General features: G+C 41.5%; 1 protein-coding gene across 3 annotated transcripts in view; it reads left to right on the forward strand.

Moving 5' to 3' along the window:
* The window catches only part of SCFD2 (sec1 family domain containing 2), a 405,099-nt gene that overhangs the window by 47,747 nt on the left and 336,091 nt on the right, over positions 1-21,261 (forward strand). For all 3 annotated transcript variants that reach the window (XM_058722604.1, XM_058722603.1, XM_058722602.1), the window contains exon 3: positions 11,036-11,163. In XM_058722604.1, coding sequence (XP_058578587.1) covers positions 11,036-11,163 — 128 coding nt within the window. The remainder of the gene's footprint in view (positions 1-11,035; positions 11,164-21,261) is intronic.

Here is a 21,261-nt window from a genome sequence, read left to right on the forward strand (position 1 = left end):
GCAGCTACACTAAACTTCTTTCAGACCCTCAGTCTTCTGCTGTCCCGCCTTTTGATCATCCTACATGTTGCTCTTTCATTCGCCCCACCCCATTGTTAGCTTTGCTTCCAGAGAGGGTACCTTTTATTTCCTGTATCAGCTCATAGTGTATTATCTTAAAATTACTAGTTTAGGGGCGCCTGGGTGGCTCAGTCGGTTGAGTGTCTGACTTCGGCTCAGGTCATGATCTCACTGTTTGTGAGTTCGAGCCCCGTGTCGGGCTCTGTGCTGACAGCTCGGAGCCTGGAGCCTGCTTTGGATTCTGTGTCTCCCTCTGTCTCCGCCTCTCCCAGCTTGTGCTCTATGTGTGTGTCTCTCTCTCTCTCAAAAATAAATAAATGTTAAAAAAAATTTTTTTTTTTTAATTACTAGTTTAATGTCTCTTCTGTCCAACCAGACTTTGGGAGCTTGCTCAGAAAAAGTCTGTGCCTGACCTGTTCACTGTTATACACCATTGCACCTCTAGTGCCCGGCACTGTCTATGGCCCATGAGGTGTTGGTGGTCTGAGTGCGACGCCACCCATGCACCCAGGATGCTAACATTCTGATAAAGCCAGAATGCTTCTGTCCTTCATACCCTGTGACCACTTTCACTCCCAACTCATGACAACAAATTTTCTTTAATACTACATAATTCGAGTTAGTGATAAATGTTATAAACAAAATAAAATGCAGCAAGTGGGATTTGGAATAAGAAGTGCCACGTTAGCAGGTGCCTTGGTGACTCGGTCATTAAGCATCTGACTTCGGCTCAGGTCATGATCTTATGGTTTGTGAGTTTGAGTCCCACATCGCATGAGCTCAAGTCCTGCTTCGGGTGAGCACGAGCCCCGCTTGGAGTGAACTCAAGCCCCTCTTGGGGTGAACTCGGGCCGTGTTTGGGGTGGGCACGAGCCCCTCTTCGGGTGAGTTTGAGCCCCACTTTGGGAGAATTCAAGCCCTGCTTCAGGTAAAGCATGAGTCGCGCTTTGGGTGAGCCCTGCTTCTCTTCCTCTCTCTCTCTCTCTCTCTCTCTCTCTCTCTCTCTCTCTCCCTCTGGCCCCCCTGGGATTCTCTCTCTCTCTGCCCCTTGCTCAATTGCACCCTCTCTCTTTCTCTCAAAAAATGAAAAAACAAAAGGAGTGCCACATTAGCTAGCTAGAGCAGTCAAGGAGTGAACACTTGAGCAGCACCTAGAACAGAACTAGCATTTAGTAGGTGTTCAGGAAATGTTTGTTGAATGAATGAGACCTTATTAGTGAACATCTGGAAGAAAAGGGTTGTAGGCAAAGGAATGGTTGGGAATACGCTTTGACCCATTCAAGTAGCTGAAATCAGGCAGTGTGACTGAAGGCTAACAGTCAAAGCTGAGAAGGTGAGAGATGAAGTTGTCGATAAGTAAGGAACTTGGATTTTAGTGTAATGGTAGTGGGAAGCATGGAAGGGTTTTGAGCAGGAGAATGATTTGACCTGATGGCTTTGGGAAGTCACTCTAGGCCAAGCCATCCTCAGTTCTTGCTTGGACTGTGTAGCAGCCTCTCACCCAGAACTCAGATTCATTCTCTACAGTGAGTGACCTTTTTATTTACAAAAACAATTTTTTAGGGGCACCTGCGTGGCTCAGTCCGTTAAGCCTCTGACTTTGGCTCAGGTCATGATCTCACGGTTTCGTGGGTTTGAGCCCCAACGTTGGCTCTGTGCTGACAGCTCAGAGCCTGGAGCCTGCTTCGGATTCTGTGTCTCCCTCTCTCTCTGCCCCTCCCCCACTCATGCTTAAATAAACGTTAAAAAAAGTTTATTCATTTTTGAGAGATAGGGGAGGGGCAGAGAGAGAGGGAGACAGAGGATCCGAAGCGGGTTTTGCACTGACAGCAGAGAGCCCTACGTGGGGCTTTAACTCACGAACCTCAAGATCATGACCTGAAACTGAAACGGAGAGTCGGATGCTTAACGGACTGAGCCACCCAGGTGCCCTTATGGTGAGTGATCTTTTAATAACGCAAATGTGATCGGTCAGTTTGTTGCTAAGGACTCTTCAGTTGCCCTTGGAAGAAAGTCTACAATCCTAGTGTGGGTTTACCAGGCCTTGGGTAAGATGCCACTGCAACTGAGGGCAGTGGCATACTAGGTCTTCATGCTCCGTTCATTTCCCTGAAAAGGTCTCATATTCTCCTCTCAGGCCCCCTGCCCATGCTGTTGCTCCTGCCTGGACTGCTGTTGCTCAGGTCTTTAACTGGCCACCTCCTATTCTGCTTTGGGGGCTCTCTATCACATCCTCAGCCACCCTCTGACTGCCACCTCCACACCTAGACCGGGTTAGGTGTTGCACTCTCCCAGAGCCGCCCCTCTGCCCCCCATTCTCTGCTTTGTCACCTCTGCGGGAGCATGCTCAGTTCCAGCCTCCCTGCCAGACGGCTCGCCCCCTGAGGGCAGGGCCCTGGAGGCCGCCTGCAGCTGTGGATGCAGCGCCTTAGTGAGTGCCTGGCCCACAGCAAGAGCTTTTATTCTGAAATAAAGAGCCAGGGAAGGGCTGTTCTCCCGTGCCAAGGGCCTACTTCATGTGTCTTTCTGTGTTCAACTGCTTTCTCTTCTATTGAGATGAAGGGTAATGGACTATTTTGTGAGATGTGAGGTAATTGTTTAAAAAAGAGTCAGGAGGACAGATGACTGTTGAAAGCTCTATGAATAATTTAATTAACAACCCTACCTTCAGAGCTCATTATGCTCCGCACGGATGGAAGCCATTATTCCCTGCTGTGGAGAACTATGACTCAGATTGCTCTGCGTTTCAAATTAGTTGAGGATGCTTTGTTGTTGTTGTGATTGTTACTGTTGTGTTTATGTTGGAGCACTCAGACTGTGACTGCAAATCCTGTGAGTAAGCATAACGTGCCCTGCACTCCATGAAGAAGCCATTTCTCTGAGTTTGGTCACAAGATAATGGCGTGCGTTCGCATTTCACTCTTCGTCTCCTAATTGCATGCCTTCTGCTTGCTTGAAGTAGCACCGTGAGTCAACATTGAGCCATCTCTCAAAAATTAATGCTGTCCTCTTTATATTTTATTTGGTGATGAATATTTCCTGTTAGGTTCTAGCAGACTGCATTTGACATTTTGTACATGCCAAACCGAGGCAGCTTCTAAGATTTCATTCCTAGTCGAGTAATTCTGGTGAATAAAGAGCCAGGAATTAACTGAAAGGAGCGTGTCTTCATGAACAGAAGTTTCCTGACACTTAACGCTAATTCTAGCAGGTTATTGCGGTGTGTCTATTGTTGGCCTGTAGTCTTCTTCAAACATGACAATTTGTCATAACAGTTTCATTTTGAAGGATACAAGATAATTGGCTTAGCAAAAAAGAGCATACATTTTGTATGTATCCAACTTTTATGTAGTTACTGACAATATTGAAGCTAATTAAATTTCATGGCAATAAAATGGATCTTTTCATAGGACACATGTTCTGCCTTGTGTTGTATATTTCAAGGCATCTATTGAAACAAAATTGTGTTCTGGTAGGTACGATGAAATATAGTTAATCTCATTGGAAAACTTGACTTTAAAAACAGAGAAAAGGGTAGAAATTGTTTAATTCTATAAGTTTTGGGGAATGTTCTTTTGTTGACTTTTTATTACTATCACTGGATTTGTGAGAAAGGAAAGGATTTTAGTAAAAGAAATAACAGCATGGAATACTCACCCGTCTTTTACTGAGTTTCACAAAGTTAATCAAATTGATACCTATGAACTTGGAGCACCAGAGCATAATGGAAACCATATAAATGTAGCTTGTTAGAAATCCAAGAAATTAGCATTCTAGTTCAAGCCTCTTATTTTACCGAATGGTGTAGGATCATGGTTAGTAAATGGATTTTGGAGTTCACCAGGGCCTGGGTTCAAATTTGCACTCACTGGCTATGTGATTTGGGCAAATTATTTGATCTCTTTAAGAATCTGCTTTCTCACTTATGAAATGAGGCACTGATATTTATCCCGGAGGGTTGTGATTCAATGAGATAATATAGTCATATTGCCTGTGACATAGTGAGTCCTCAGCAAATGAAACTAAGAAAGATTAATTGAATTACCTCAGGTCACGGAAGCAGTCCATAGCACTTTGGTGGCCCCAAGCTCTAAACCTTGCCTCCTTTCTTATTAACAATGGGTGTCAGGCAAGTGGTAGCATTCTGTCTCTGTTTTATCAGGGGTCAAACAGATAGAGGCCATTTTTCCTCTCTTTCCCAAGGATATAATGAAAAACAAATAAGAGCTAGATTGGAAGTAATTCCTTGGGCATTTTAGACTTTAGTGTTTTGTTTGTTTATTTGTTTGTTTTTTTGCCTTTTCAGCTATATAAATGGTATTTATGCAGAATGGTTTAAAATTCAGCAAAGTCTTGGAGGGAAATGGTTAGAGAAAGCTGAATAAAAGTGGAAAGTGGCATTGTGTAGAAGAGTGACTGTCAATGTCTACAGGTGACCTACAAGGGGAATATTATGATATTGTTTATTTTTTTAATTTTTTAATTTTTTTTTAAATATGAAATTTATTGTCAAATTGGTTTCCATACAACACCCAGTGCTCATCCCAATAGGTGCCCTCCTCAATACCCATCACCCACCCTCAAAGAGAGAGAGAGGGAGACACAGAATCTGAAGCAGGCTCCAGGCTCTGAGCTGTTAGCACAGAACCCAATGGGGGGCTTGAACTCACAAACAGTGAGATCGTGACCTGAGCTGAAGTCAGACACTTAACCGACTGAGCCACCCAGGTACCCCTGATATTGTTTAAAACAAAAAGTGGAAAATCCTGACAGTGAGCATTTCCTGCTTCATGAGTTAATATAGATCTACTTATTATACTTCCTTCTTCACTCTGTTTCATTGCATCTTATGTGAGGCGCACACATAAAAGAAGAATAGAAGATATATTAAGGATTAGAAAAGAAAACCAACATGGAAACTTTAAAATTATTGATATTCTATAAAATCAGTTCTCTTTGATGATTTGCATAATACAGGCCTGGCATGGTTTAGTAGGTGGATGACCAAGCTCAGGAGCCAGTTGCCTGGGGGTGAGTCCTGGGTCAGCCACTTACAGGTTGAGTGTACTTAAGTAAGTTGGCTTCTCTGAGACTTTTTAAGTTGGTGTGGCCATCATGGCTTAGCTCAGGGTGTGAGGATCAAATGAGACATAAGAAGTTGTGTTGTAGATTCTGAAATGCTTCTAAAATAGAAAGTAGTGGTGGTATTTCAAAGTATTTTTAAATACTGTATTTTACTTGCCTTTCAAAAATCTTCCCTAAGTTAACCATGAAAAAAGAAATAAGCTGTTTTCGTGTGGGTACGATTATTAAAAGATGTTGTCCAGCTGTTCCTGAACGTAAGACAAAAGACGAAGCAAGACGAGGTAGGTTGATAGACAAGCATAAAGGGTTTAGATTCGGTGTGATGGCACCTAATAGCAGTTTGATTTGTTTGAAGCCATAGTGGTTTTCTCAGGCATAGTATAGAATTTTCTTTAGGTGTCTTCGAAATCTAAAAATAGATTTCCACGTGTTTGTGTTGGGTGAGGCAGTGTCTTGATGAAGATGTAATTTACTACAACCTCTAATGTTCACTTCTACCCCAAAGTCGTACATCCGCTTGATAAGTCAGTCTGGAAATATTTATGGAATCTGAACTCCTCATAAAAGTAGCAGTTCTCATTTTAAAATATCCCGTTGTGTGCATCCTGTAGAATTTCAATATAATTAATGAGGTAAGAAGCTGGCATAGAAGTCATTGCTTAAAAACCTTCCTTCCTCTTAGCCATTCTGATGGGCATGAAGTGATATCTCATTGTCGTTTTGATTTGCATTTCCCTGATGATGAGTGATGTGAAGCATGTTTTCATGTGTCTGTTGGCCATCTGGATGTCTTTTTTGAAAAAAACTGTCTACTCATGTCTTCCACCCATTTTTTAAAAAAAGTTTTTTCATGTTTATTTTGAGAGAGAGAGAGCGCACAAGCAGGGGAGAGGCAGGGGTGGGGTGCGGGGAAGAGAGAGAATCCTAAGAAGGCTCCACACTGTCAGTGCAGAGCCTGACTTGGGGCTCGAACTCACAAGCTGAGGTCATAACCTAAGCCAAAATCAAGAGTTGGACGCTTAGCTGACTGAACCACCCAGGTGCCCCAATCTTCTGCCCATTTTTTTTAATGTTTATTTTTGAGAGAGAGAAAGACAGAGAAAGAGAGAGCGAGCATGGGCAGGGGAGGGGCAGAGAGAGATGGAGACATAGAATCTAGAGCAGGCTCCAGGCTGTGAGCTGTTGGCACAGAGCCTGACGTGGGGCTCGAACTCACAAACTGTGAGATCACAACCTGAGCTGCAGTCAGAGGCTTTACTGACTGAGCCACCCAGGTGCCCCTCTTCTGCCCATTTTTTAACTGGATTATTTGTTTAAATTTTTTTTTTTGCTTTTGATAGCTGTAAGTCTTGAAGTAATCTATAGTACAGTTTCTTATTTTATTCTTGCAAATCACAATTCTGTGCATCAATATGTCATATGCGGGAGGATTGCTTGAGTTGGAGTTTTCAGTGTTTGATATGTATCATTATGAATTCTGTATTGTGTACTGTTGATCTTTTCACATTAGAAAATTAAGCTACTGGGGGCACCTGGATGACTCAGTCAGGTAAGTGTCTGACTTTAGCTCAGCTCAGGTAGTGATTTCAGTTTGTGAGTTCAAGCCCCACAATGGGCTCTGTGCTCACAGCTCAGAGCCTGGAGCCTGCTTCGGATTCTGTGTCTCCCTCTCTCTCTGCCCCTCCCCCACTTGTGTTCTGTCTCTGCTTCTCAAAAATAAATAAAACCATTAAAAAATTTGTAAATACATAAATTGAAAAAAGAAAAAAAAAGAAAATGAAGCTATTGGCAGTGTTTAGTCATATATGTATGCAAGTAGATAGAAAAGACTAATGCATTTCCCAAACAGGCTTCCTTGTATATCTTATGAGAAAATTCTGACCTTTGATTTTTTAAATTACTATTGCTGTTGCTACCACTGCTATGTTTATTGAGCACTTAGTATGTGTTAGGCATTGTTTCAGGTGCTTTAGATATATTAACACATTCAGTTCTCATAATAATCTACTGAACATGTGCTATTACCATCCCCAAGTTAACAGAGGAAGAAACATGTACAGAGAGGTTGAGTAACTTCCCAGTGACATAGAGCTAACAAGCAGCAGACCCAGACCCTTTATTGTTTGGTTCCAGAACCCACACTTCTACAGTCCTGCCTACCACTGGTCTGTTCACTGGCCCCTTTGCGATGGCACTCTGTGTATTGTTTAGTCCCTCATCAGGAAAACGGAAAATTTGTACAGTTGGAGAGGATAAATAATTGCGTAAAATACGCTATTATCATTATAGCGTGGATTTCAGTCAACTTCTCTTGACTTACCAAATTTGACATCAGGAATTGATTTCAGGTGAAGCTTCAATAGTGTGAAATAGTCTATTGGATCAATCTTGTGGGCAAATTAGAGCAAGACAGTGATTAACTCGTACGTTCAACTCAGATGCTGACATAGGAGTAAGTGTGTAAACCACCACACAGCAGTCCCAGAGAGACTTGGGGAAGAGGTGAGTGCAGGACATAGAGGGGCTGCCGGTAAGTACAATGTGGTCTTCTTCGGTGCCAGTCATTCAGAGAGCCAACATCAGTTCCCGCGTGTTCCCTTGGTAAACTTAAAGTGACCGTGTATGATGGGTGGGTTGGTTGGGTGCACTTAGGAAACTGTTTTGTTTAGGAAGTAAACATTAGAAGCTGTCACACATATCTAGACAATCAGAATTGTTTCTATCAGCAAAACAATTTTCAAGGAAACATGACCTGACTGCATCAGTGTTAGAGATCATGGAAACCTTATGTATTTCTTGTAAAATGTTGCCGTGAAAAAAGCCAGAGAGTACAAGCTCCAAGTGACTTTAGTACGTATAAGCAAATCAGGATTGTATGGAAAAAAAAAAAAGACTCCCTGTCATTAAGTGAATTAACTGAATATCTTACAAACCCTTGAACACATTGAATTTTAAGACAATTATCGTTCATCAGCAATAGTAACAACCATCATAATGAATGAACACAACTACTCATATTTATTGTGAATCCGGAAAGTGCTTTCTGTGCATTATCTTTTTTAACCCTTACCACGGCGCCGTGAAGTAGTCACTATGGTTACCTCTGTCTCACAGATGAGAAAACGGAGAGAGTTACGTGCACTAGATTATACAACCAGCAAGCATTATTCGTTTGCTTATTCAGCATTTATTGAGTAGACCTCCCGTGAGACCTGGCGGTGTTCTTGGTAGTGGGGACTTTGCAATGGGTAAAACAAATCCCCTACTTTCGTAGAAGGACCTTACCTTCTGTGAGGGAGCTAGACAACAAACAGATAAACATGGAAGCCTATGATCAGTCAGATGGTAATAATGATTACATAGGACAGCATAGCCCAGGAAGGGAGAAAAGGAATACGAGGATAAGGTGCTGGGATGGGCTCTTTAGTTTTTTATGTGTGTTTTAGTAAAGCAGGGTGGGGAGCTCTCATAAGGCGATATTTCAGCAGACAATGGAAGAGAGAGAGGGGTATGTGTAAGAGGAAGACCATTCCTGGCAAAGGAAGAGAAGGGGTCTGTGTGCTTGGACTGCCTGAGGAAGATCCAAGAGGCTGTGTAGCTCTTGGGTGGGTGGGCGAAGGGGAGAACAATCAGAGTTTGGACCCCAATTTGATCAGACCCCAGAGCCCACATTTTAACCACAACACTAATCCAAGGTGACAACCACAGCCTTGACCTAGTGTGATTTTGGAGGCACTCTGTATTAGCAAAGTACACACTCGCATAGAAAAGAGGATGGCAGTGACGTTCTACTCTAGAAGTTGCGTGTAGTGTTGAGAATATGTGAGAAATCCCTGTGGTTTGGGGAGAGGTGCTTTGGAGAACAAAAGGAGGGAACGACCGTGGACCATAAACTTGGGAAACTGGGCGTATCCCTGCTCGGAATACTTTAGTGGTTCTCTATTGCCTTCAGAGCTTTGGAGAAATGGTGCAGCTTTCCCAAAGCCCCATAGGAAATAGACCTAGTTTTGAATGATGATAAAGACCGTTTTTGTTACTGCCAAGCTATGCTGCACTTTTCAGAACGTGAATTCGACTGCATACTCCTTGGCTCCCTGTCACCTACCAAATGATAAGCCTTGGCAGTGAACATGGGGCCCTTGGAGAGTAGCGCCTTCCTCTTCCCCTTTGCCCTTACATCTACTGCCCTCCTCTTGCATGTCAGCATGGAGCAAAACAATACTCTTTAGTGCCATGTACGGGGGACTTTGTACTGAAATGAAATGCCTGTAATATCCTTATTCCCCTTGTTTTCTTGTTTTGTCATGAAGATATTATATCTCCCTTGAAGACTTCACTATTTTCCTTCCCAGACTGAGTTACAGCTTCTTGCCTTGGCTGCTTTCAGAGCTTATAGATCTCTGTACTTGCTTATCATTTCTCTTGGAAATCATTCTTTAAGTCCCTGTCCTCCTACCCAGGATTAGAGCCCTTGCTCTGTGCTACCAGAAGACTCTATGCAAACATGGATCTGCCTCTTACCACATTTTGGGGGGTATTGTGTGTGTGTGTGTGTGTGTGTGTGTGTGTGTGTGTGTGTGTATGTGTGTGTAAATATTTGCCTCTTCTTTCAGGCTCTAAAGTCATTGAAAATTTGTGCCTCCTTTTTATCTGTATTGCAACCACTGAGAAGAGCACTTGACATATAGTTTACAGGCAAATTTAAATTGAACTTAGAATATTGGATGCTGAGTTATAACGATGACAGTTTCGATCAGAGCAAAACAAGGAGAATATGTTGAACAGTGATGGTGGTTCACTCAGAAAAGAATACATAGTAATAAAAACAGTACTATTTAATGAAAGATTATTGTGTGCCAGGTTTTAAAGTCAGTGCTGAAACACATCATTCCATTATTCCAAATGAAATTCAAACTTGAAAGACATACCCTATTAAGTATAACTTTAAAGCTAAATTAATGTCATAAAACCAAACTATAAAAAATACATTCATTTTCAAACTGTTGCTAACTGGACCGTAGGAAGGGTGAGTGGAGCTTTAAGTGGAGGAAAAATGCCCTTAGAAAGGGACAGAAGTCATCTTTGTTTTTTTAGATTCAGTTTATAGAACGTTACTACAAATGTGTATACTTGGCTACATGCAGAGATCTTCCGGAAAGAACACTGTACTCATTTATAATTTGGAGGTGGTGTGGTGGGTGAGACAGAGGGCTGTTGGAAAAGTGAGCCCAGATGAGACCCTGCATAATGCAGTGCTTCGTGCTGTATCAATGGTTAATTGTAAAGGCTGCAGAAGTACCAGCCTTAGAACCTAAGGCCCAAAGTGGGCTACTTAAGGCCATGGTTACTTCGCCTAATTCCTGATTTTCATTCAGTAGAAAACCCATTCATTGGGAATTCTATTGAGTAGTTTTTGAACACTAATTCTCATTGCTGATTGCTTTGTGTTCCCCTGGCAAGTATGCTATCTCAAACTGACATGTTTCTAATCACCAAGAAATCATTTTTAGACATGCCTTTAACTTTGGCTTACAAATCATATATATGCTAGTCTAGCAATGTTGAATTACACTCTGAAATATTTTTAAACGCAAACCGCAAACAACTTATCATATGTTTTTCTCACACTTCTCAGCACACTGCAGCTTTGCTTCCCCCACTTTTTTGGGGGGAGGTGGGGGCTTGATTTTATTATGTCCTTCATTTCTCAATATTTTGTGCTGATTAAAATGGATTAGATACGCTTTATTTCGTCTTAATACTTAAAGCCTATCAGTAGGAAAGACTATATTCGTGCTCGGAAGAGATATTTAAGAAGTTATTTTGTTTTCAACTCTTTTCATTATCCAGCAGAAATTTATTCTAAAGCTCTTGTGTGGTTTCGCTGCAGGGACGCGGCCGCCAAAGCCTTGTGGGAAGCCTTACTGAGCACCAAGCACAAAGAGGCAGTGATGGAAGTGCGGAGACATCTAGTGGAAGCAGCAAGCAGAGAAAACCTGCCAATCAAAATGAGTATGGGTAAGCGCTTCCTCTTCTCTGAGGGCAGGAGCCACAGGCTCCAGGAAGTGGATTGAAGCTTGCTCTGAACTGCGGGCCAGCCTAGCTAGCATGGCTTCCCGAGGAGGGCATTCAAGGCATTTGTAAACGGTTGAAAGAGTAGGGAAGGAATATAGACACACTGCCCTCAGGGCTCAGCAACGACCCCTCCTGTTTTAGACTCAACTTTGGGAACTCCAGGAGAGTCCTTGCTTACAAAGACTAATTCTTCTAGTTTCTTTACTAGATCTGGGGCTATCAAAATTGGTCTGGACCTCCTCCCCTCCATTCTATTCCATTCCTCCTCCTCCCCTAACCCCCCCCCCCCAACTCCCTTATTGTGGATGAAGAAAGGGTCTTTTATTGGTTTTCAGTTAATGACTGAACTGTGCTGAGCAGGGGAGGGGCAGAGAGAGGGAGACAGAGGATCCGAAGCAGTCTCTGTGCTGACAGCAGTGAGCCAGATGTGGGCCTCGAACTCACGAACCCTGAGATCATGACCTGAGCCAAAGTCAGGCGCTCAACTGACTGAGCCACTGAGGCGCCCCAAATTTGTGTTTAAAATGGCTTTTTCCTTTTGATTAAAAAGTCAGAGAACTTGTGTTTTGATCGATTTTAAAAAATGAATTTGAGGGGCGCCTGGGTGGCGCAGTCGGTTAAGCGTCCGACTTCAGCCAGGTCACGATCTCGCGGTCCGTGAGTTCGAGCCCCGCGTCGGGCTCTGGGCTGATGGCTCGGAGCCTGGAGCCTGTTTCCGATTCTGTGTCTCCCTCTCTCTCTGCCCCTCCCCCGTTCATGCTCTGTCTCTCTCTGTCCCAAAAATAAATAAAAAAAAATGTTGAAAAAAAAAAATAAAAAATAAAAAAAATAAAAAATGAATTTGATGTTTTACTTGTTTTTTAAATTAAATAATTTTATTAATATGGAAATATTTAAAATGGATATTGAATCTGGTTAATAGGTAGAATTTAATTTTGGAAACTTGCAAAAGTTTCTTTCACTATTTTTAAAAATAATGTTTTTCTTGGGGCACCTGGATAACTCAGTTGATGAAGCTTCCGACTTAGACTCTGGTCATGATCTCATGGTTCTTGAGTTCAAGCCCTGCTTTGGGCTGTGTGCTCATAGCTCAGAGCCTGGAGCCTGCCTCAGATTCTGTTTCTCTCTCTCTCTCTCTCTCTCTCTCTCTCTCTCTCTCTCTCTGTCTCTATCCCCTCCCTCGCTTGTACTCTGTCTCTCTCAAAAATAAATAAACCTTTTTTAAAAATTAAAAAAACTAATGTTTTTCTCTTGTAATCTGCTTTTAGGTATTCAATTAATATTAGTACATTTTATTGGGTAGGAAAATTTTTCTTTGCTGAGATTCATAGTCCAAGTTCTTGATTATTTATGAGTACAAAAATCAAACTACCAACTTGAAATAGAAGAACAAAATTTTGAAAGTGAAAGAATGTGGATGAAACTAAAAGGAAAAAAGGTACAGGATCATAATAAGAAAAAAAAATCATGATTCTGAGTGTGTTAGGTGACTCCATATGGGGGCTTTTTGGAACATAATGATGATAGAAAAATGAAGGTAACTAGTGTTTATTGAGTCAGGTTTTTATCTCTTTCTCTGTGTTAATCTTATTTAATCCTCACAGTAATTCTGCCAGATGGGGACCATCAGTATCCCATTTTCGGATAAGGAAACTGGAATAGAGAAAAACTAAGTTGCTTAAGGCCATATATCTGAGAAAGGTTAGGAGAATTCACATCAGATATTCTGAGATGAGAGGATATGTTTTTTATTTATAAAATCATCCTATTTCCATATTACCAATGCCAGAGGTCTATGTGTTATTTTGGAATAGAAACAAGGTGCTACCTTGAGACTTTGAATTTAACTATTAATTTTCCTCCCTCCTTCTTTCTGCTTCCTTCCTCCCTCTCATCCTCTCTTTCCTCTTTCCTTCCTTCCTTCCTTCCTTCCTTCCTTCCTTCCTTCCTTCCTTCCTTCTTTCCACAGTTCTAGATACACATTAATAACAAGTGTATTTACTTTTTGGAGTTCCTTATCCATGAGAATGTTGAAACAGGAACAAATTCATATTGTGAATCAAGAAAAGTAGGATTGCACAAAGGTCTTGGTGATAAGGTTCATTTATATTGCGGTTCGGTGATGTAACCTTACAATGCTATCACAGAGCATAAATCAATTTTTATTGTGCAATATAGGACTCTTGAAAGATCAACACACTTTTGTAGAGGACTATATCTTTTAAAAATAATCAAAGACAAATAAATGTTTTAAAAAGACAGGTAACCCCATAAGGAATTAAAATTCAAATGTTTCAGTTTTTGGTTGACCAAACAAACAAACAAAAAACCCACAAAAAACACCCATAAGCCTCAGATGAAATGATTTGCATTGTCCCAAAATTCCAGAATAAAAGAAGGAAAGAAATAGATAATGGTTAGCAAATTTTGGTTGTAAGAAGGACCGAAAAGATTGGCCCAAACCACACTTTATTCATGTGCCAACTATAATTTGGTAAAAGCTTAACAGTGTGACTCCCCATTTCTGCTTCATATCAACTAGTCAGAATTTGTGCTGAGTCTCATTTTCATATACCAACGGATAGATAACCATGAACGGTAAGGAAAAGATCTGGAGCTTAAACGTAATAAAACATTGGTATTTGAAAATTCCTTATCATTTAGCTTATCATAAAAAAAAAATCAGGGTCTGGTGTCTTACATGGCTGCAATGCTTTTTCCAGCATCACTTAAAACTATGAAATATGCTTTAAACTATGTACTCTTCTCCCACTCCCTACTGTAAATTCTACCAAAGTATACATTTTTCTGTAATAGAAGCTTCTAGTACTTTTGAAACCTTAAACAGAAATTTTAATTCTAGATTGAGGAGTCTCTCGTATTTAAATTCACTGAGAGGGATCCTATGATTGAAGCCTCAGATCTTAAATGTAAAATTTCTCAGTACAAGGTGAGTTCATATTAAAACATTATAAACTCCGACAGAAAGAAACATCTTTCTGTTAAAGGAAAAAACGCTTAGTTGCTAAAACAAAGAAAAAATTCATTTTATCATTTCACATATAAACATATGCTGTCTTTCCAAAATCTTATTAAGTTGTCAGTTAGCTAAATAAATGTGTCCCAGAAAAGTGATTTTTGAAACATCGTAAACTGAATTGCATTTTCAAAATGAAAAATGTGGGGCGCCTGGGTGGCGCAGTCGGTTAAGCGTCCGACTTCAGCCAGGTCACGATCTCACGGTCCGTGAGTTCGAGCCCCGCGTCAGGCTCTGGGCTGATGGCTCGGAGCCTGGAGCCTGTTTCCGATTCTGTGTCTCCCTCTCTCTCTGCCCCTACCCCGTTCATGCTCTGTCTCTCTCTGTCCCAAAATAAATTAAAAAAAAAAAAAAAAAAGAAAAAAAAAAAAAAACAAAATGAAAAATGTATCCTGAAAGTACAGAAGAAATAGACTCTAATAAACCCATTTGTTTGGATACAAAATGACCATTTCCAGAAGAAATGACCAGAATAAGGCTGTCTCCGTTTCTACATTTTGCATTTTAAACAGAGACTCGGTTTCTCTGGAATACGTCTGTGGTTGGAGGACCTTCACCAGTGTGCACTGTTGCTCTCTGCAGAGTGGACGTCCTCCCCAGTGTTTGGCGGGGGGCAGGAAGATCACATTGGAGCTGAAGGAAAACAGATCTCTAGAACATCGTTTTTTCTTTTGAGGTCAGATTTCACGAGAAAGTATTCTACGCTTGATGCCTCTGTGTTTTCATCGTTTTCTTGCTTATTAATGTAGTGCCGTCTGGCTTCTGACACTTCCTTGCTAAAAAGTCTCCCAGACCACTAACCATAAGGAGGTTTCCTCTGTCCTCATTCTTCTGGACTTCTTTGCAGCATTCACTGCCAGACTCACTGCTACCTTGTGCGTGTGCCTGTTCTGTGACTGTGATGGCGTGCGAAGTCAGTTATGTCTGGGTCTGCCACCAAAGAGCCAACCTTCAATTTCTATGTCCATAAACATAGGGAAAATATCTACTTCCTAGAATATGGAAGGAGGAAGAAAGCCATGAGCAGAGTGAAGCTTCTGACCAAAGCAGTGCTGTGTGCTTCAGCTGTAGAAGCTGAAGTCTGAGTGAGTGAATCTACATGGGAACCTAACAGAAGAAGGTTGTTTGATGAGAGGGAAATCAAAGCAAACAAACCCAGTTAGATGATTTTCCCCTTTGTTTCTGGGAAATATGCTTACTCATTCTTTCCAGTTCACTTGTCCTTTTCTAGTCTTTATGCTGAGTGTCTGCCTTTTGATAATGCATTCTTTCTTCGTGCAGAATTCTAAATAGTTTTCCCATGTTCAGCTTAGTTATGAATCCATTGAACTCTGTTCACTCCCCCCAAATCACCTTGCTCGTATTTGGGACTTCCAAGCTTCTGTGGTCACTTTTATAGAAAACTCTCTTGAGCTACGTTTCCCGATGACAGTGTGGGCATGGTCCGTTATATTGAGCTACTTCTTAATTGACTCTCCTGGTCCTGGGGCACAGTAGTGTCTGGTCCATCTACTCATTATGAAGTGGGGTGAGTTCTTTCAACCATTTGTGAGAAGACAGGCCTTTCCCACCTTTACCATCGCAAATGCTCCAGTTCCAAGCCCCAGACAGACAGAGCCCTGGTTTGCTAACGTCCCTCCTACAATGTGATGTCCAGAGCTGAGCACAGATGTCTTGGTCTTTACCTCTGTTTGGACACTAGACTTCTCCTAATGAAGCTCCAAATGAGATTGATGGTTTTTGGTTCCCACCAATGCCACACTATCATGTCCCTCTTTTACCGCATAATAAAACTGGCTTGAGAAAATTTTACTCAAATATACTTTTTTCACCATCGTTGAGAATACTCTGCTTCCTTTATTGGTACTGGAGTTCATCCAGTTCTGACTGGATAACAACTATGTTTTGATCATGTTTATATCTTTTATCTTTTACCTTCATTTTGGAGAATTTTATCTGGAATTAAAGGGAACATGCACAGCTGCTGTGTGTGTGTGTGTGTGTGTGTGTGTGTGTGTGTGTGTGTGTGAAATTGTCAGACTGCACAAAGGATAGGTTAAAACCCAAATAAGACCCTCATACCATGTGATATATGGTAATTTATAAAAGATGAGAAAATCTGGATGCCTCATAGGACACACACACTGATTATTAATTCTCACACATCCTTGTCTTCATATAGAAGCTGTTACCACAATTTGGGGAATGAGGAAGTGAGTTGGTTTTTATTGAATCACTACTTTATTTCAGGTACCCTAACAGAGTTTTACATAATTTGTTTCATGTAATCCTTTCAATAATCTTACGAATTTGATACTTTTTATTTTACTCCCATTTCACAGGCAAGGAACGCCGAGACCCAAAAAGATGCAGTTTCTTTTCCAGGATTACTGTGCCCGTTGTTGATTTGCTGTCTCTCAGATGTAAACTCACCCCTCCGCTCTGTAACGCTAACGAAGGCTGGGACTCTGCAGACCTCATTCTGCTCTTCCCGCTGGCTCCCTGCTAGAGAGAGACAGCAAAACCAGAGGGGATGTCCCTCTGGTCCCTTCCTCTCTGCTTCCTGTGGATTTTCCTGCTGCTTGTCAGGGTCTTGCCAGCTCGACTTCACCCCTGCACCGGCAGGGTCTTCCTGTGGTAGCAGCTGAGTCTACTCTGCAGTTCTGCCATCATGTGCAGAAGCAGCTTTATGAGCCTGGGTGCCATTTAGGAGCCTGGGCGCTCCTCCGAGGTGCCAGTCCAGTCGGGGAGAGCCCCGTTCTCAGAGGACTGAGTTTTACTGCAGAGGGTCCTGGTTTCTAAGTTTTGTTAATTCCAACCTCTTCCCTTTGTTCCCTCTGCCCAGTAGTGGTATCTGCTTCCAACAATTGCTGTGACCACGATACCTTGGAGATTGTATTGTATTGTATTGTATTGTATTTTAGAGAGCACGAGTTGGGGAGAGGGGCAGAGGGAGAGAGAGAGAGAGACAGAGAGAGACAGGCCGGGTGGTGGTGGTAGAGAATCTCAAGCAGGCAGAAGCAGGGCTCGATCCTATAACACTGGGCTCATGACCTGAGATGAAATCAGGAATCAAGCACTCAACTGACTGAGCCACCCTGGTGCCCGAGTTCTCTTTTCATCCTTTCAGTTACACAGTTAACAATTTGTATGTTAAATTTTCTCTGTTCAGATAACTGCTCTGTTTTCTGCCTTTCTGGGCCCGGACTTATATACTTTTACAGCAAGTAATCCAGGATACAAGCCTAGGTCTGTTGACTTCTGTATCAGGCAGAGGACTTGTGAGATAGAGGACTCAAACTACTGGGGGCAGGAGGAGAGCGAGAGGGGAGCGAGAGGGGAGTGGGAAGAGAGCGGGAGGGGAGCAGCTACCAAGCTACAAACACAGAGACGAGTGTGTGGTTCCTGTGCTTAAAACCCTTTGCTTCAAGATAGTGTTCAGACTCCTTACCATGCAGATTATAAAATTCTTCTGCCTTCTGGCTGGATGCTTCCCCCATCATTTCCCATTGTCTTGCCTCCCTTCTCCCCACATTCCAGCAGGAACCTCTGCAGAGCCAGGTCTTTCTTAGCTTTGCCTGAAATATTCTCCTTTGATTGTCCCTGCAGATCCATTTCACGCTTCTGTACTGTGCTTCTGGGGGGCTTACCATTTTGGACTGCCTCAGCAGCCTTTCCTGTCCTCTACCTCGCATGTGGAGTCGTGGGCGGGAGTTTGAGCAGGTGAGAGGACAGTGTGGTTGAGGTGAGGGTCGGTTATGTCCCTTTACTCTTCCCTCATTGGTTTCCTTGATATTCTTGATCTTCCTTAGCCTGCGTTCTTGCCTTATTTCTCCTGTTCGAGGGTGCCGTCCTTCCTGCCAGGAGCTTGACTAATAGAACCACTCACCTTCCAGTGCACGTGTATGCGTGCACACGCGCACACACAGAGTATCTTTCTTGTCGAAGCCCATCTTATTTTTCATGATCTAATATAGAAGTCACTTGCTCTGCAAAACCATATTTAATTTCCTTCTGCTCTTCTTCCTAAATCCTTCCTCAGCAGGCTGAATTGATTTCCGTGGCTTCTGAGGACCCACAGCTCTTTTTCTTGTTGCACTTACCACAGTGCGTTGCAGTTAGATGTGTGGATCTGAAACCTTTGTAGGGAGTGTCCGTGTCATATTCTTCCCTGGCTCTTGAGCTTGGCACATAGCCGGTGGCTTAGGACTTGTGAATGGATTGCTTAATGAGTGTGGATGAGTAACAGAGGGACAATGACTATTTCTGTCTTCACTTACATGAATTGGTATTTCTTTTTTTCTTTAAGTATTTATGTATTTTTGAGAGAGAGCAAGCATACATGAGAGGGAGAGGGGCAGGGGCGGGGGGACAAAGGATCCGAAGTCGGTTCAGCACTGACAGCAGAGAGCCCGATGTAGGGCTTGAACTCATGAACTGTGAGATCATGGCCTGAGCTGAAGTCGGATGCTTAACCGACTGAGCCACCCAGGCGCCTCTGCATGAATGTTTCTATTTGTAGATTTCCTTTCTGATAGTTCTTGTTGCTCTTGATGTCTGTGTGCATCTAATCGTGTCTTCTCCCTCGGGTTCTTTTCCCTTTGTCACTCTGCTCTTCTGATTATCTTCCTCTTTCTGGTAGTTGTTTTGTGCCTTCTGTTCCTTACGTCTAGTTTCCTAGAAGACTATATATTTTTGTATCCCCTGTTGTACCTTGTACATAGATACTCAGTTAATGGTTGCAACTGATCTCAAAGCCTTACCCTACTTCTTTCCCCTTCCCCACCCAAACTGAAACACCCATTCAGTCTCCTGGCTTTTAAAATTCTCATCCAACACTTTTTCCATCATCTCTCTCATCCCCTTCCATCCTCTCTAATACACAACATCTTATATCCCTGTCAGTACTGTTTTTGTTCATATCGTTATTGCAGCAGTTAGTAGCAAACCCTGACTAGTTGGACCTGAGAACTCTTATCTATGCTTCTTGGTATTCTCCACACCAAACCAAGACCTTGAACTTACTCTATACCCAATAAATGTTCATGAAATTCATAAGTACATTTTTAAAGTTTTTCAAAAATGTTTATTTATTTTTGAGAGACACAGAGAGAGTGTGAGTGAGGGAGGAGCAGAGAGAGAGAGAGGGAGACACAGGATCTGAAGCAGGCTCCAGGCTCTGAGCTGTCAGCACAGAGCTCGACATGGGGCTTGAACTCACAAACAGTGAGATCATGACCTGAGCCAAAGCCAGATGCTTACCCGACTGAGCCACCCAGGTGCCCCTTAATAAGTACATTTTTGAATTAATTCTGTTAGTTCAGTTGATGTTTATTATGTATTTATTTAATGGATTGCTTTTTCTATCACTCTCTTGTGGAGTCCAGGAGTGACATTGATTTAGAACATTGGTTCTCAAACTTTTGGTCTCAGGAAGTCCTTTACATTCATTTTTAAAAATTTATTTAATTTTTAGTTAACATATAATGCTATATTCGTTTTAGGAGTGGATTCTGAGATTAACATTGATTAGAGCATTAGTTCTCAAAACTTTTGGTCTCAGAACCACTTTAAATTCTTAAAAATCGTCTAGGACCCCACAAGCTTTTGTTTATGTGGATTATATCTGTTGTCTCTTTGAAAGGAGAAAACATTGCATTAGAAATTCAAGCAGGGACGACTTTTTAAAATATTTATTTATTAATATAAAAATACGATAAACCTATTATATGTGAACATGAGTCACATTCTTATGAGAAATAACTGTTTTCTAAAACAAAATAATGTAGAGTAGCACTGCTTTACATTTTTGCATACCTGTGAGGTCTGGTTTAATGGAAGACAGCTGCATTCTCATATTTGCTTCTACAGTTAACCTGTTATGATATAGTATTTTGGATGAAATGTTTAAAAATAAAATGGCCTTACACAGATACATAGTTGGAAAAAGGAGGACTATTTTAATACCTTTTCAGAAAATTGAAGATATTCTTCTTTGACGCCAACTTTACAAGAGGCAGTTTCTTAGATTTAATGACATTGTGGAATATGATACCAGATCATGGAATTTTCCATCCTGTTACATTTAAACCCATTGATCTCTCTTGCACATTAAATGGATCTGTTACACATGCATTATTTTATACCACATACAACTTGGAAAATATTTGTTCTCTAAATTATGCATAACTTCCAGATATTGACACATACTACATAATATAAAAAACATACTTGTTGATATCCCCACAGATATCATTAGAAAATGTTTAATTATTTGGAGTGTAGAGATATAGGGGCAGATGCAAGTATTGAAGAATTGTAATTTTCATATGAAAACTTGACCTTTGTCATTGACAAGACAACTGTCATTTTCCTTGGAGTGACAGGCTCACTTCATTCATTTTTTGGGAAAATGCACAAAGAACCAGAGTTTCTCAGTTGTTTCCTCCATAAGAATTATGTGGCATGAAAACAGTGGCAACTCAAGTAATCACAGCAGTGCTTTGCCTCCAGTCATTCACTGTGTTACAGTTGGTACGAGAAGTGCTTGTCGTATATTTCCTATTTCTTTACACAGGATATTGATGTTTTCTTGAGGGTTGAGATTTGATACAAGTGACCTCTAGTTTTCTCGTGACCATTCTGAAGTGAGACTGACCACTTGTGTATTTTGGCACCACTGCCTGTGTTGGTGCTAAGGCCCCAGCACTTGTACCTACCATTGTTTTTGTACCATGTGTAAACACTGCACAGTAACAAAACAAGGAGCATCTTAGTATTATTATTAAAATAACTGACTTTTTCGGCTACCCGATAGTGTCTCAGGGACCCAGAGGTCTGTGGAACACCTTTGATAACCATAATATGAAAAAATTCCATATTTCCTGGGGTACAAGATTGGCACAGTTTTCTAGAGATCAGTGGAATCATAGCTGGGTGTCAAAATACAAGGAAAGAAAGCTCATTGAAATTTTTTTCTAGATATTATCCAGATCTACAGGGAA

This window comes from Neofelis nebulosa, chromosome 3 (assembly GCF_028018385.1).
Source record: "Neofelis nebulosa isolate mNeoNeb1 chromosome 3, mNeoNeb1.pri, whole genome shotgun sequence".
Classification (NCBI taxonomy): domain Eukaryota; kingdom Metazoa; phylum Chordata; class Mammalia; order Carnivora; family Felidae; genus Neofelis; species Neofelis nebulosa.